We start from the raw sequence: 15,944 nt of genomic DNA on the forward strand, positions 1-15,944 counted from the left end.
GTGAAATATATTTATGTTTGTAGTTGTAATGTGACAAAATATGGAAAAGTTCAAGGGGTATGAATACTTTTGCAAACCACTGTATATGATATTACTTTAGATGCAGTTGCATTCTTTTTAAATAAAAATCAATTATTATGGTAAGTTTCTTAAATTTGTAGTTAATAACCACAGTATTGTAAAATTTTTGTATTTTATTAAGATTTCACTTAGTGTTCTTTCATTTTTTTATTTTTATATTTTCTGTTTAGTTGGTTTTGCACTAGTGTACTTAGTTGCTAAACTTCAGTGTGATACTTTTGTAGAACTCAGTTCATGTGGCTAATTTTACAATGGTCAAAATATATAAATTAGATGAAAACAACATAGTTTCCAACTGTTCATATTCAGTAATATTGAGATGGTTAATTTAATAATTCAAACTTGGAATAAACTAAAATTACATTAATACTTATGTTATTATTTTTACATTATTGTTTTAAGCCAGTAGAGGGCAATGTTTCTCTTGGATTGTCTTTGCCGGTTTCTCTCTTTGTTTACTCTTGTAAACTCTTTTGGTATTTGTCCTGTCCGATCGTACATGTTTGTACAGGTTTATGACACGCCCCGATGTGAAACAGAAATGCCTCGGAGACTTCTTGGACTGGAGTCTCACCATAATCTCTCAGACCAGTGACTGCTCAGTGAGAGACATTATGGTGCTGGACGGTGCTCTGCAGTCTTTGGTAAACGTTTGCACCTGTTCTAAAACATGCATACCTGAATGTTTGTGTACGTGCGCCATTCGATTAGACCTGCAGAGGGTAATTTACAAGCGCAGACATGACTGGTATGTTTTACACAATACCCAGTGCGGTTTTTAGCAGGTGTGTAATGCACCTGCTGCTTGTATGGGATCTGTTGCTTCAAGTGACTTGAGACAGTTTAATCCACTGCTTTAGGCTAAACGGTTTTTCAGTAGTTGAGAGCAGCGCTGAGGGAAATGGGATTTTAATAAATTATTTTTTCCACCTAATACTTTTTACAACACTTCACTGCAGTTATCTATTAACAAAGAATAATTCCTAAGCTGATTATTTTAGGATCTAAGATAATTTAAGTACATACATTTATTGGCACATGAACTTGCTTGACATGTTTGGAAGGTGTCTCATTGTATTTGATGACTGTGATAAAACACTCAGCCTAGATGTTGCTGTGGCCTCTCAGAACTGGCTTTGTGCATTCTGTCACCAGGTCAAAATGGTACAAAGCATAAAAAAAAACTTGTATCAATGACTAAATTAGCATTACTGTTGCTAGTAAAATAAACACTATTTTTAAAAGTGACGTGTTCAAGCGTTTGATTTTTTTTCTTCTGCTAATAATAGGCGAAGCTTTTTAAACATGGAAAACGAGATGACCTGTTACAGTACGGTAGGTTTCATTTTTTCCTTTTTAAATTCATCTGCGGTGTGGTTTTATGTTAATTTGTCCTGAATCACTTGTCATTGAAAGAAGGGTGTGATTGTGAAATGTTTGTGCTTGCGCAATTATTTGTGTACAGAATCTTTTCTGTAGGAGGGGCGCTAGGAAGTTTAAATTCTCCAGAGCTTTCTCATCTATGAATATGTTTCTTTGACTTTTTATTTAGTGCTCAGCTAAATTTTAAAATATAGCGGCATCTGTTTAGACAAATACAAGGTAAATCTAAATGGACTGAAGCATAAATGCTGTTATTATATGTCTGTTATATTAATGTTTTTGTGTTGCATGTGAACCCCTAGCTCCTGCAATTATGCAGTGTCTGGAGCAGAAACGTCTGTCAGAAAGTAGTGAGGGAAAGCTGCGAAAGCTGAGTGTCAAACTCATTCAGAGGCTCGGCCTCACCTTCCTCAAGCCACGTTTAGCTGCTTGGAGGTCAGACACAATACTAACCTCTTGTATATGCTTGATAATGTATAGTGAGCAAAACTGTGTCATATTGTACTAGTTTKGTCTGGATGAGAAACAGGCACAGAATGAAGGGTTTTTTAATGTTAATGTGAATATTTCCAGATACCAGAGAGGCAGCCGCTCCCTTGCAGCCAATCTCTCCATGTCCCAGCCTATCACTGATGCTGCCACTCTTGAGGCTGAGACACAAGAACAGGAGGAGGACTATGACATTCCAGAGGAGCTTGAGACTGTTATTGGTAAGTTACCACTTCCACTTCCACAATATTTGTGTTGAACCAAGCTAAATTTATATTTTATTTTGCAGAGCAACTGCTGGTTGGATTGAAAGATAAGGAAACGATTGTGCGCTGGTCCGCAGCAAAAGGGTAATGATGCTTTCATTTGACATCCAGCAAACTTGAATCAATAATGCTAATGCATCCTTGTTGCTACTTGTCTTTGGCATTCTTGATATAAAAGGCAAGAGTTTACAAGCCACTAAAATCTATTTTGTTGAAAATATCAGTATTGGGAGGGTGACTGGAAGGCTTCCCAAAGAGCTGGCAGATGAGGTGGTTGGATCAGTACTTGACTGCTTCAGGTAGGTTCACGCTTGAGGCACACTAGCTCAATCATTTGTCACCCCTCTACTATTTATTATCTCTTTAGATGTATTTAAAAAAATGGTGCTGTTTTGCAAGTCATTTAATTTTCTGCATGTTCTACGTTTTCACCTGTTGTGCACCTGTGTTCTTTATCAAGCTTCCAAGAAACGGATAATGCTTGGCATGGAGGCTGCCTCGCCCTGGCAGAACTGGGTAGGAGAGGACTGTTGCTCCCTTCAAGGTTAACTGATGGTATGTTGTTTGAAATACATAACAGTTCAAGAAGCCATGTGTTTGCAGGGGTAGACATAACCATTGTTTGGGTTGTCCGAGACAACCTATTTTCATTTCGGACAACCAGATCATGTTTCCTGGTTGTCCACCGGACAACCAAGAAAAAAAGACCTTGATTAAAGTTCTCTGCCATGGGTGTTCGTCACTTGTAAAAATGAAAGGGAGAAAAAACTTGGTAAAGCCGAACAAAACACTAATGTACATAGTATACTCCTATTTAAGTGAAAATGTTTGACCTATGAGCAGAAAGAAGTTTATGAATGTTGGGTAACCTCTAGATTTTATTAGCAACATTTTTGCTGATTTACTTCCTGAGCCTTAAATACTCTATTTCAAAGAAGAGAATGAGGAAGTTTTATTCACACAGATCCTGTCAACCTGGCTGATTGAGAACAATTATATATAATAAACTTTGTCTACAGAACAATATACTTGTTAAATTAGATTTTTCTTGAGATTCTTTTGAACAACCAAAATGTTTTGCGGACATCCAGGTTTAGTCAGCAGGTTGTCCGCTGGACTACCTGAAAAATATCATTATGTCTACCCCTGGTTTGTCATTTATTTATTTATTTAGTCGTTTTTACAGCTATTTACATTTCCAGAACAAGTTCATTTCCACATCTTAAAGCAGGTTTATATACAATGCAAACTTTCTTATTCATGAGTCCCTTTTTAGCCCTTCAAATCAAATGTGAGAACAAGGTTTATACAGGTCTTACACACCTGTAACAACAAGTCTGCCTATCGAACAAGTTTTCCTTTCCTCTCTTTGTAACATACAACCTTGCAGCAGCACTTGTTGGCATGTCATATCTACACGTGGATCACCACCACTCAGTGCTAAATCAACAGATTCTTTTGATGTCGAGGCTTGCAGTCGTAAAAGTCAGATTTTCAGTCCTAATCACAACATTTCTGCAACAGTCAGTGTTTCGTTTTAGAAGCGAGGCCTCCTCCTCAGAGCCCGCCRAGATGTTTTTGCTTTCTTGATTGGTTTATGGCATTTGCTCTCAGTCTGGCCATTGTGTGTTCTTTTTGTGGCTGTTGTTGTAGCCCGTGTTGTTGGCATGGCAGTCTTCAGGGAAGCAATACTTGTAGATTCCAGCAGCTCTTGAGTGGACTGATTTACAGCATTGYAATTACTTATAGAGGCTACAGAGCTTGCAGTGGCAAGTTGGCAAAGTGCCAGAGCTGCAGTCTGCCTCTGATCACATGGTTCTTCATCCAGATCTTTCTCAGGTCTCTGTAGAAGATCTTCTTGAGTGGTTGGGGCAGAGCCATGTACGAAACTGCTTTGAGAAGCTCGGAGGCTGAGATTTAGCGGTAACTCATTGCCGTTTATTTTCTTTTTGTCTGAGCCTATTGGGTTGTGCTCTTCGGGGTCCTGGTTTCTTGTGGAGAGGTTGAGCGGAGCCAGATTTTCCGTGTCATCCTTGTGGCGTTCTTCAGACGCTGTTTTGGGAGATGGCTCAGGAGCAGATGAATAGTGGCTGCTTTCAGCTGATCTGAAAGGAAAACAAAGCCAAAACGAAATGGTAAAGATAAACTTCTTCTAGCACAAGTAGAAGAAAATTACTAAAACGAAACATAAAAATAGAAGAAATTGAACTCACCCTGCATTTAGGCTTCTTAGCTGTGGCAATGTTTCTGAAGACTCCTCTTGACTTAAATCTTTTTTGATGAGTTCCATAGCTTTAGATGTTTGCCCAGGCTGGAGTGAGGTCCCTGTCTCGCCCATGTCAGAGTACTGTGAAGCTCCTGCTTCTCTCTGAATGATGTCTGCCTGACTGGGTCTGTCCGGGGACCCCGAAGCTGAACAGCCCTCTTTAGGGCTCAGCCTAGTTGCTTTGTCCCCATTTTGATCACGGTGATTCTCCTCTTGGGTGGAACTYTGTGGATTGTTGTGACTAGGACGTGAATACATGTATAAATCATAATCCTTATGGCCAAGGCCTGGAGTGCAGACATCCAAAGGAAGATATCTGTGTCCTGGGATTGGTATAGGAATCTCATGGGGTCTGTAAAAGGCGTAATGCACYGGGGGTACTGGGTGAAGAGGATGAAAGTATCTGTAAGGGTAAGGTGGGATAGGGGTAGCATGAGGCGGAACAATGGGCTGTTGTACCATAGGTCTTTGGGGTTCTATGAAGTCTGGCTGGAAAGAGTTTGGCTCATTTGGATGAATGTGTCCTGGGAGGTAATATGGTGAATACAGGTGTCGGTCAGGCAAAAGGTAAGGAGAGTAGTCAGAAACCATGAGGGGGTTGAAAGATTTTAAGGGAACAGATGAGGGAATTCTGCCCCACAGGTTGCTTGAATGGTTGATAGTATGAGCTTGWGAATCCTCTGTCTGCTGCACAGGAGATTTCAAGGCTTCTGCACCGTCACGGTTGGGTGTGACAGGGGAGAAAGCAGACGGGCGTGGCAGGTCCTTAATCTCATTGCTCTCCCTGATTTCTCTCTCGCCGGTTATACTTGGTTTTGCCAAACTCTGACTTTCCTTACTGACCGGACTGTCGCACCCAACGTCTACTTCTTCTGCATCGTCATTGCTGCTCTCGTCTTTGTTCTCTTCCTCGTCAGGTTTGTCAGGACTTTTGTTCTGGACAGGAAGGACATTTGTACAGTCCTTAGATTTGACAGAGACGCCTTTTGCCACGGCTTTGATCTGTCGGGGTGTTTGCACGTTTTTCTGTGACATGAGGGAGATGGAGTTTTTACACAAGTTGTATTTCATGTGATTGAACAGATGAGACTTTTCGTTGCAGGTGAAAGGACACTGGAAACATTGGTACTTGAAAGGCTTTCCAGGTGGACGAGGAATGTAGTGAGGCCTTTTTGGCTTGCGTTCCTGGTCGATGTCCATCTTTACTCTGCTGCAGGTTTTCTGAAAAAGAAAGCACGATGTAGAGGTTGAAAATTATTTTTTATTAAAGCACAATGTGAAGGTGAGAACCACCCACCCCCGCCCCACAAATAAATGGTTTTGGTGGAAACATATACTTATTTTTTTTTCTAAGCTGTTTTTCAAGTAATGAACCTAAAGTTATAGAGTTGTTTGACTGGTTCAGATGGAAAGCTGTCGTCATTGGGAGCTTTAACTTTGTTTTTTTCCTGGCTGCGTGGCTAAAATAATTTTCTACTGCACAAACACTACACCCTCAGGCTACGTTTGTTCTTTTACACCAGGATGGATAGTAAGCAAAAATGTATTTAAATTTGTAAACCTGTCTACTCAATGCAAAATTGTAACCTGTGTGTTTGCATTTATCCTGTCCAGTCTCTGTTTGTTTCGGGTTATTGGTTCCAGTGAACACACGCATACGATTTGTCTGCTCGCTCACCTGTCAGTTTATTTTAATATCTCCTTTATTTGTCAGTTTTATCCAAATTAYAGGGCCGCCAAACCACCAGACAGATTACACTTAGTTTCACAGACCTGGAGGGCATGCAGAGACTTGCTTTCTCTTACAGCTAAACTGAGCGCTGTCGGCGTGGGAACTACGGGCCGACCTGCTTACCAACCTGCTTCCCATGACTACACCTGCGGGATGCATTCATCATTTGATAAGCTCTGGAACTGTGTTGCTCATCCTTGCTCATTCTGTTACCGCAGATTGGATGATTGAAACCATTTTAGCTGAAGTGTGATGTAAGCAGGTTTTGAAACGTTTGTTCCTTTTTTTTTTAATGAAACATCACCTGGAGTTGTTAGCTTAGGTTTGCTGGGTGTGCATGGAGAAACCTGCTTGTCGTGCGCTGTCGCAAGAAGTTGTCGCTCAAGTTTTCGCTGAAGTAGCGTGACAGAACACTCCCTTTCCAAAGTTATAAAATCGGCAGAAAATGCCCTTTTAACACATTTGCAACATGAAGACAAATCAGGCAGAATATTTTTAGTCAATTATATAATATCATCCTTTTAAAAAATCACAAAGCACTATGCTACAAAATGTTAAAAGATTAATGTGTTTGTAAATACTTTACACTTATTTATTCTTCCATCAATACCTTCAGTCTAGACATGAYCTAACAGATCTGTAAGTAACAGGTGCATGCCTTTCTTAAACCTGCCCTAAATACAGTTAACAAGTCACTGACCATTACCAGAAAGACTTTTAAGTGTTGCAAATAAAAAAAGGTAGTCCAATGCTGCTTCCTTGTCAACATGATGACACAAATGAAAAAATGATTACCTTGTCTAATTGAAGCAAGTGTCGTCTTCTAAGAATGAAGCCTGTAGAGAAGTGGCCCCAGTTCACAGCCAAAGTCAGTATCTGGTCCGAGCGCTCGTTTTAATAGCTACGAGCTGTGGATGTGTGTGATGATGAGTGTGATGTTGTTGGTTGTGCGMTTAGTTTGCCTCTCTAAGGTGTTGTCTCTCCAGTGGGTGGTGCTTCAGCCCAAACAGCAGGGCCCTCAGGCAACAATGATCCACCTGATATTAGTCAGGCCTCAAGCAATGATTTAAATGTTGAGGTGGGAGATCTCACTCTTTCAGGTTTCATCTCTGTCATTTGTTAAAGTGGCCACATGGGCCTCAATCTACAATATGTTTATATAAAGTTTGTAAAGTGAAGGTGAACAGACAGATGAGACTTGCACACTGCTGGTTATTTCCTTGATGAGCTGTTAAAGATGGCGTTTACCTGAGTTTTTACCAGAGAATTAATAAAACAAAAGGATGCTCTGTGTTTAAACTAAATGACATGCTTTCTTTATGATTTACAAATTTTCAAACCTAAATCTTTACAAGGTAAAAGTAACAAAAGGCAGTAAGTATTATTCGATCTTGGCTTCCATCCTCATGTTTATGATAAAACATCTGTTCTTGTGTTTTTTGCAGTCGTGCCACTTATCATCAAGTCCCTGACCTTCGAGGAAAAGAGGGGAGCGTGCAGTGTTGGTTCCAATGTGCGTGATGCTGCCTGCTATGTGTGCTGGTCTTTTGCCAGAGCTTATGAACCAAAAGAACTAAACCCTTTTGTCAACCAGATTGCAAGGTAACACTTTATTTTATTTTATTTTAWTTATTTTATTTTTTATTTTTTTACACATGTTCACATACCTTTGTCAAAACTAAACTACATAAAGAGAATGTTTCTGTGTGCRATATTTAATCCTTCAGTGAAAGCAGAGTAATTCTTTTGTTGATYGTCTAATTTTAGAAGCAGTATCACTAAGTGCTTATTCTGGATAGTTAATTTTATTTTTTTAACTTGTAAATMATTTTTTAAGTTCAGACTTTTTGAAGTAGATTTCTGTGGAGTACTTATGAGTTGCCACTTACCTGCAACACACAGCGGTCAGGCTGATGTCAGTTTGGAAAGTCAGGCAGAAGTTCTCATCAGTTGTTGAGCTTATCTAACCTGGCCCAAGAACTTTGGATTTGCCTTTCTGTTAGCAAAACATCTCATGAATCCCCCAATAYATTTTAATGAAACTTTCAGAAAGTAATCATTAGATGWATATCTACAACTGATGAACTTTTGAAGTTCATCTGTTTCAAGATGGGTGAAACAGATCATTGACTGAGGATGACACACAAATGGCTATAACTCTGTAATTTTTACAGATATTGGCCTAAAATCTGGTATGGTYGTYGCTCTGACTCATCTTTCACACATTCTCTAAGTGCCAACAGATCACAGGAAATCTTTGTTTAAAACTTTGACATGAAACAACAGGGGATTTTCATCAAGGAACTTATTGCCCTGTGTTTGTGTCTAATGTAGCTTTTCTGAAATATAGAACAAACACTTATCTTTTAAAATCTCGCTTGCTTGCTTGCTTTCAGATGTGAATGCTTTCTAACTWAAAAAAACCCTGTTAATTTATTTAGAGTATTTTTATTATTATTTTGCATTCATTCTAATAACTGGTGAATCACTACATAAATGGTAAAATTTACAAAACACATTTTCTGTTCAAAAAAGAAAATGTGAAAATTGTCAAATTTAAAAACCAACATCAAATTCCATCTATTTGTGACAGCAAATTTTGAATTTAATTTGAGCTGGCTGGATATAATTAGCAGAAATGTGGCTAATGACCAARAAGAAAAAAATTGTGTAGGTCTTCTGGACGGGTTCTTCTCTAATGAAACGTTTCGTCTTTTCTCCAAGAGACTTCTTCAGTCTGAACAAGTCTCTTGGAGAAGAGACGAAACGTTTCATTAGAGAAGAACCCGTCCAGAAGACCTACACAATTTTTTTTCTTTTTGATTTCGTACCTGGATTACTGAGATGCATCAGGACTAATGACCAACATTGTCTGAGCAGGTTTCGTTGATTACTCCTGCTTTGTGCTGATAAACAAATTYAAGTCTTTTTGATTGCAGCTCCATGTCAAAGCCTTAATCTTTGCTTTTTTGCATAAAAGCTGCACAGTTTGACTGTTAGCTGTAATTTAYTGCCTGAAACCAGTTTTTCTGTGCCACATGGATGTGCCTGTGCAACTAGCTTGAGCTCATGAGCTGTTTTTCTGTATTTAGTCAAATTCTGCTGAAGGGTTGAGGAATTCCTGTATTTGCATCTTGTCATGCAGTGTGCTATAGTTGCATATGGGTTCAGGAAAAAAGGTTTCACGTTGAGCTAGCCTTGACTTAAAATACACCTGCACACAATGATTATATGTTTTGCTACTGGCTTCTGTTTTTTAAAATTAATGTTTTTTGTAGAACTATTAAAAGGTCAGTGAACATTTTCACTTGAACCTATTTGCAGATAGCTTTAGGAACAGTTTCTTTTTATCTAAAGGCTAGACATCTACTGAAAACTAAGAAGTATTCTCAAACTTGCACAATAATCTTCGTCTGAGGCAGACAATCATTCGGTGACGTACACTCACTCTTTGTTAACTCTTAACGGTTAGTGTCATGACTTTCTTCTGCCTGGCTTGTTGCAAGTACGGACCTGTGGCCTCTGACTGTGCAGACCAGCTCTTTTACTGTCAGTGTTAACCCCTTTGCAAGTCAGTTTCAGCAGCCGAAACAACACCCTCCCTTCCCCTGGCCCACAAGACTGCCAGGTTTCGCCTGTTGCTGTAGGTTTCGGTCGCCGTTTGGCAGAAGCTCTGGGACAAGCTGGTTCCTGCACAGTTCATCACAGCTTGATGACATTCACTGAAAACGCACATTTGTGAAAATGGGATGTTGTGACTTGGGGGCAAATATAACCAGTTGTGTATCTGTGTTTATGAAAGTAAACTTAGGTCTTAGTAACTGTGGCGTTGATGGGCGTAATTCAGCCTATTTTTCACAGCATTACCTAAAGTTGAAGCTGTGCAGTTGTTTTTAAGCCCTCTGGCTGTTTAAGTCAGACCAGGGCAGTTGGTAAATCACAATGCCTGAAACTTGCTGTTTGAAGGCAGGGTACACAAGGCCAACAGCAGTTTTTTCTCAGGTTGTCACAGTGGTGAATAAGAAGGCTGGCCCCCTTTAAACTGATAGTGTCCCACCCACTCTTGTGATATTCAGAGGCGATGTGGTGTGAAGGAATATTCAGGAAAAACGTGATTAGATAAAGCCCAGAAGTTGTGGRTAATAATACTGTGATACTGTTTCTCCTCTGTGCTGCTGAAATCAGTTTTGTGATATCGAGGCAAACTTAAACTATAAAGAAAAAAAGATTTTGATCATTTTACACAATCTTTGCCTCAAAATAAAGATAGAAGCTATTTATATGAAAATGGACATAAAAGTGTCTTGTTTTCCGCAGTGCTTTGCTGATCGCAMCTGTCTTTGATCGAAACATCAACTGCCGTCGCGCTGCCTCCGTAAGTTCTCCCATCGACCTCCAAGGATTTCCCAACTCAACACCCAGRTATATGAGAAAAGTAAATTTTGTTTCTCTTTTTCGTCTCAGGCTGCCTTTCAGGAGAATGTGGGCAGACAGGTTTGTGACAGAAGTTTTGACTACCCGATCACTGTGACAGAATAACAAAATAACCCTGATTTGATCTTTCTTTGCCAACAGAAATCCACTTCATGCTTAAGCTTGTTTTGTCACTTAGAGCTTTGAAAGAAAATGGCCTCCCAGTGTAGCTACAGGGCACAAGCAAACACTTGTTTTGCCAGTAGTCCTTGAGCTATAACTCTTCAGATTTGTCATTACTTGCGTTTGGAACCTTGTTAACTTTGCTTTATCTCAAAACTGCTCCTTCAACAATGGAGATCATTTTAAAGTATGCAACATTTCAATTCATGCTTTTATCTCAACAGGGAACCTTCCCCCATGGTATTGACATCTTAACAGCAGCAGACTACTTTGCTGTAGGAAAACTCAATAACTGCTATCTGAACATTAGGTAAGAAACAGTTTTTTGAGCTATAAATTCAACTGCTTTTTATTAGTCACAAACTGTTCAAGTGAAACTACAAGTCAGTCAAATGATTACAACATTCAGGTTTTATTAGAGGTTGAATCAGAGGATTGGGTGGCAGCAGAAAGTGTCTTTTCTCATTAATGTAGCAAAGATGTTATTACTCATGAAAGAAGTTGTCTGAATATTAAATATGTGTTCCACATTTTTATGAAGTGCTTCCAAAGATTAAATAAGTCATTGTGGCCCTGAAGCAAAGCTTTAATGAACTGATATGATAAACTGATGTTGCTTTATGCCGACATGATAAAAAGAAAGTTGTTTTTGTGTATAGTTGACTTTCTTGTTTCTGTGGTTACTAGGGGTGCACGGATTGCAGTTTTCTGGCAGATCACAGATCGTTAAAAGGCTGGACCTGCCAATTTCAATTTTGGCCGCTACTGATTTTTTTTTAACTGACACTGTCAGGTCACAACGCACTTTCAAAGTTCCAATCTTATTTTATTGAAAAATATTGAAGAGTACGCTTGAAATAATAACTGACAACAGCCTCCCTGTCACAACAGAGCAAAAGGGGACAGTGGCTGATTTTCAGACCTTTGTGGATAAGATAGGCTTCTTGTGTAAGTCTCAGCCGATCACCCAAAATGAAAGAAATCGTAGCCAATAAATCAGCCGGCTGATTAATCTGTGCACACCTAGGTTTTACTATTGGATATGRACGCCTCAGATAAACAAGAATACATAACTTATTAAAACTGCTAAGTTAAAAGGTAGGGTTGCGCAGATAATTCGACCAGCTGATTTCCTTACTTTTGGGAGATTAGAGATCGACCGATCCTAAGAGAAGATCAGTGGAAAAGATCAGCTTTCCTACCTCCACAAAGGTRTGAAAATTAGCCACTGTCCTCTTTTTCTCTGCTGTGAGCACTACCTAATATCCAGTTAAAACAAGTTTGTATTGTTTCAAGGGTACTGTTCYAAGTATTTCAGTAAAATAACATTGAACTTCTAAGTTGTATTGTGACTTTATAACATTTGACAGAATCTTATAACACTTTAGAACATCAGCAGGTCAGACTTTTTAGAAATCAGAGATTGGCAAGAAAACTGGAGTCGGTGCACCCCTATTAAAAAGCAATCTTTAAAAACTTCTTTAAAACATCACCTCAGTTGATTTAAGTTTGCAGGATTTTGTACGTGCACCTTTCTCTTCAGTACTTCTTCTCTAAAACCATTGTTTTCATTTTTGGTGTGTTTTTTTATATTAAAGATTTTTAAATCTTAACTAAATGAGCTAGAGTAACAACTACCAGATTTAGCTTTTGAAGAGGTGCAAACACTTTCTGAGAATCAGCAAATCAAATGAATTTGAATACCTGCACTCTCTCCTACCAATTTCTATAAAAGTATAGGAGTTTTTTTTTATTTAMTTTTTTTTCCTCTCTGCTTCTTAGATTTGGTTTCTAGTAAAACAGTATCAACTCTTCTGAATAATGCATGGACCTTTGGGACTTTCTGTTGGATACCAACATCAGAAATGAAACAAATCAGATMACAAATTCAAACACTTAAGAACTGAGAACTTTCACGAAACGTGTCACCACCAAAAAACCCCAAAAACAAATGTGAACACAGTGACAGTGCAGAAAGATGGTAGCCCTAGGGTATGACTCACTGCAAAACTCCGTATAAAGAAAGACGCAACTTGAACAAAAATGTCTGCGTCTGAGAGATGCACATGTAATTGTAATTGTTTAACTTTTGTTCTCAGTGTATACATAGCTGGTTTCCCAGAGTACACCTACTCCTTGATAGACCATTTAATATCCATGAAGATCAACCACTGGGATAGGTCAGTACTTGCCGCTATTTCATACTGCAATCTTAGTACCAATAAATATAAAGACATATATTCTGAAATATTTAAAAATATATATCCTTTGGAAACGCTCTTGGTTGTGTTTCACAGTGTGATCCGAGAGCTCGCCACTAAAGCACTCCATAACCTGACGCCTCAAGCACCTGATTACATGGCAACAAAAGGTAAACAATGTCACCTTACCTGTTCATCAGCTAGTGATCAGCTCTCAGTTAAATACCCTACAAGAAGCACATTACTGTAACCAAGCAAAAGCTTTAAAGATGATTATGAGCAAATTTAACACACTTTTTTTTTCTTTGTGGTTTCAGTTTTGCCACAGCTGTTGACCATGGCGGTGGGCATGGACCTCCAAGGTCGTCATGGAGCCATCCTGGCGTGTGGAGAAATCACACATGCTCTGTATAAACTGGGCCTTCAGACCAACAGGTAGACTGGAAACATTAGACCTACATTAGATATTGTGGGCTGCTATACCCATCAGTCTTGTTTCTCTTTTTAAACATTCAAGCACATCAATTAGCTTAACATCAGAAAAACTGTTGTTTAACAGGACCGTGGTGGACATCATTTCTCAAGAAAATGTAGACGCATTAAAGAACATCCACAATCATGTAAGTGTTTAAAAAGTTTCTTTAAAAATACATGTTGCCCTAATAATTTGTGATCAGTGTCTACAGTTACTAATATTTGTTGACTTATTTTTAGCTGCTTGAACGAAAACAATACAGGTAGGCAACAATAATCTGTTTAGCTGCTATATTTGCTGTTAAACTAAGTATTTTATATGATTAAATTCTGCTCGTCTGGCACAGGGGCTTTGGTGGAGCACTAATGAGACCAGCAAGTAAGTATAAAGACTAAAATGAAAATTGGCTCAGTTTGTTTGGTTGTTACAAAGATAAATAAATAAATAATATTTTCATCTCAGTTTTCAGCCTAATAGAAAAGCTGTCTCTGTCCAAAATGCCTTTTAAGGATGACCCCATCATCAGTAAGTCAGCAGATGTTTTTACACTTATTTTTGCTGCACTTCAGAGCTGAAGGTGTTTGTGTTGCAGGCGGCTGGCAGTGGGTCATCGATGACACCATTCAGTCACTTCAGCTCTTTTCAAGTGGTGCAAAGGATGGCATTACTGTAAGCTTGTAGATTGTGTTTTATCTATAATTTTCACATAGAAAAATAAATGCGATGGTTGAATTTATGCACTTATTTTGTCTAATATTTAAAAATAGTACAAACCTTTGGATGAGTCTAAACAAAGTGGCAGATCTTAAGAGACGGATTAGCCAACAGACACTGTAACTTTCCAGATTGAAACCTTTTGTATTTTCTTTATAAATAAGTGATCGTCTTGTTGGATCTGCAGGCTGCAGTAGTCTCAGCTCTGTCTGCTTTGTGTGAGGAGTACTACCAGGATGAAACAGGCCAGGTTGACACTCAAATGCAAGGCAGGTTTTTTATTTWTTTTTTTGCAACACAAGCCATTCTAAACACGAAGACGTGTGTTTTKTGACTTTCTATTTGCGCACATACTTAGATGTCCTGGTATCCCAGTACATCAATGGGCTGGAGAGTCCACAGATTCTCARTCGAAGTGGATCTGCTCTGGCCCTCGGCTGTCTGCCAAGAGTTATGATCCACGGCAAACTGAAACAGGTGGGTATTTAAAACACGTGCACATCTTCAGTGTATTCCATACCTCCTTTTTTCAGTTTGGGAGGATAAATTACTTCTTTGTATTTTAGATCTTAGACGGTCTTCAGCAGATGTGCACCGTCACTCAAAAGGAGGGGAATTTCACAGAGGCGAGGAGAGATGCAGTCAGATCAATAGCTCAGTGAGTCTTTCGCTTTTATTTTCATTTTTTCCTGAAGGTGCAGCACATTAAAGGTCTCTTTCGCTCTTCAGTTTTGTGTTTTCTCTACTAGCTTTTTTATACATCAGTGTCATTAGTACTGCTAGAATAAACACTGTTCACTGACTATATTCACGTGTCGTCCTTATTTTAGATTTTGCGTTACTTGAACTTGTTTTCTCTCTGCAGAGTGTGTATGAAGGCAGGTGTTTGTGCCGAAGGATCCCCCGACTCGGTCCTGTGCTCGCAGAATATCACAGATGTGTACAGCGTTCTGCTCAGCAGTCTCAATGACTACACGTCAGACAGCAGAGGGGACGTAGGAGCCTGGTGAGGACTGCTCTCGTTCAGTAACGCACATTTGAAAAAATACAAAAAGCACACAGGCATTTTCTTGCCCGAGGCCCCTGGTGTTTCTTTGTGACCCTCAGAAGTAGAACACCGTGCTACTGTCACATGTAGCTTCAGGCCATGCTTACGGACTCAGCAGGAATGTCACCTGGCTTGTCACTTGTACTTAGCAACAAGGGATGGGCTGCTTTTTTTTTTTCAAGCTATCTTATAATCTTTCATTCCTCTGACTTATTTTTTGTTCTGCTTCTTAACATCCCTTCTTCCTGTTATTTTCTTTATACTACGTGTATCTAAAGCTCTAACGTATACAGTATCGCTTGTTATTATTCAAATAAATAAAAATGTGGCTGGAAGATAAGCTAATATACTAAGATTTTGTTGGATTTACTTTCTTAGCCTCAATTTGAAATTTTACAGTAAARACAGTGTTTTAATCAGAGGGGTCAATGTTAAGGGTGTTGTGGAAATATTTTTTTCTTAATCTGCCTCGTGAATCTTGGCAACTACAGTGAAATCAACAACTCTTTTATGTGGTTGGAAATAGTGCAAGAAGCTGCTTGCTCCATTAGATATGAAATAAAATATGACTCAGTGCAGCTCTTTTTCAGTGGAAAACTCTTCTCAACTCCCTCAACTCCCTCCAAAGGTTTTCGATGGGGTTGAGATCGGGAGACTGGCTAGGCCACTCCAGGATTTTGAAATGTTTCTTAC

At 39.0% G+C, this 15,944-nt stretch overlaps 2 protein-coding genes across 3 annotated transcripts in view; one reads left to right on the plus strand and one right to left on the minus strand.

Moving 5' to 3' along the window:
• The window catches only part of tbcd (tubulin folding cofactor D), a 26,140-nt gene that overhangs the window by 4,546 nt on the left and 5,650 nt on the right, over window positions 1-15,944 (plus strand). For both annotated transcript variants that reach the window (XM_014025402.1, XM_014025411.1), the window contains exons 7-29: window positions 593-725; window positions 1,371-1,416; window positions 1,767-1,899; window positions 2,038-2,174; window positions 2,243-2,303; window positions 2,444-2,518; window positions 2,680-2,774; window positions 7,663-7,819; window positions 10,535-10,592; window positions 10,682-10,711; window positions 11,038-11,123; window positions 12,913-12,993; window positions 13,111-13,184; window positions 13,332-13,449; window positions 13,574-13,634; window positions 13,729-13,751; window positions 13,836-13,867; window positions 13,952-14,014; window positions 14,082-14,158; window positions 14,391-14,472; window positions 14,562-14,680; window positions 14,770-14,861; window positions 15,069-15,209. In XM_014025402.1, coding sequence (XP_013880856.1) covers window positions 593-725; window positions 1,371-1,416; window positions 1,767-1,899; window positions 2,038-2,174; window positions 2,243-2,303; window positions 2,444-2,518; window positions 2,680-2,774; window positions 7,663-7,819; window positions 10,535-10,592; window positions 10,682-10,711; window positions 11,038-11,123; window positions 12,913-12,993; window positions 13,111-13,184; window positions 13,332-13,449; window positions 13,574-13,634; window positions 13,729-13,751; window positions 13,836-13,867; window positions 13,952-14,014; window positions 14,082-14,158; window positions 14,391-14,472; window positions 14,562-14,680; window positions 14,770-14,861; window positions 15,069-15,209 — 1,974 coding nt within the window. The remainder of the gene's footprint in view (window positions 1-592; window positions 726-1,370; window positions 1,417-1,766; window positions 1,900-2,037; window positions 2,175-2,242; window positions 2,304-2,443; window positions 2,519-2,679; window positions 2,775-7,662; window positions 7,820-10,534; window positions 10,593-10,681; window positions 10,712-11,037; window positions 11,124-12,912; window positions 12,994-13,110; window positions 13,185-13,331; window positions 13,450-13,573; window positions 13,635-13,728; window positions 13,752-13,835; window positions 13,868-13,951; window positions 14,015-14,081; window positions 14,159-14,390; window positions 14,473-14,561; window positions 14,681-14,769; window positions 14,862-15,068; window positions 15,210-15,944) is intronic.
• On the minus strand, window positions 3,365-7,628 carry znf750 (zinc finger protein 750). Its single transcript, XM_014025421.1, has 3 exons — window positions 7,013-7,628; window positions 4,433-5,706; window positions 3,365-4,324 (listed from the first exon to the last, which is right to left on the minus strand). Exons 2-3 carry the CDS (start codon window positions 5,683-5,685, stop codon window positions 3,757-3,759), a joined length of 1,821 nt encoding a protein of 606 aa, XP_013880875.1. The 5' UTR covers window positions 5,686-5,706; window positions 7,013-7,628; the 3' UTR covers window positions 3,365-3,756.

The sequence above is a fragment of the Austrofundulus limnaeus genome, unplaced genomic scaffold (genome assembly GCF_001266775.1).
Source record: "Austrofundulus limnaeus strain Quisiro unplaced genomic scaffold, Austrofundulus_limnaeus-1.0 Scaffold4, whole genome shotgun sequence".
Lineage (NCBI taxonomy): Eukaryota > Metazoa > Chordata > Actinopteri > Cyprinodontiformes > Rivulidae > Austrofundulus > Austrofundulus limnaeus.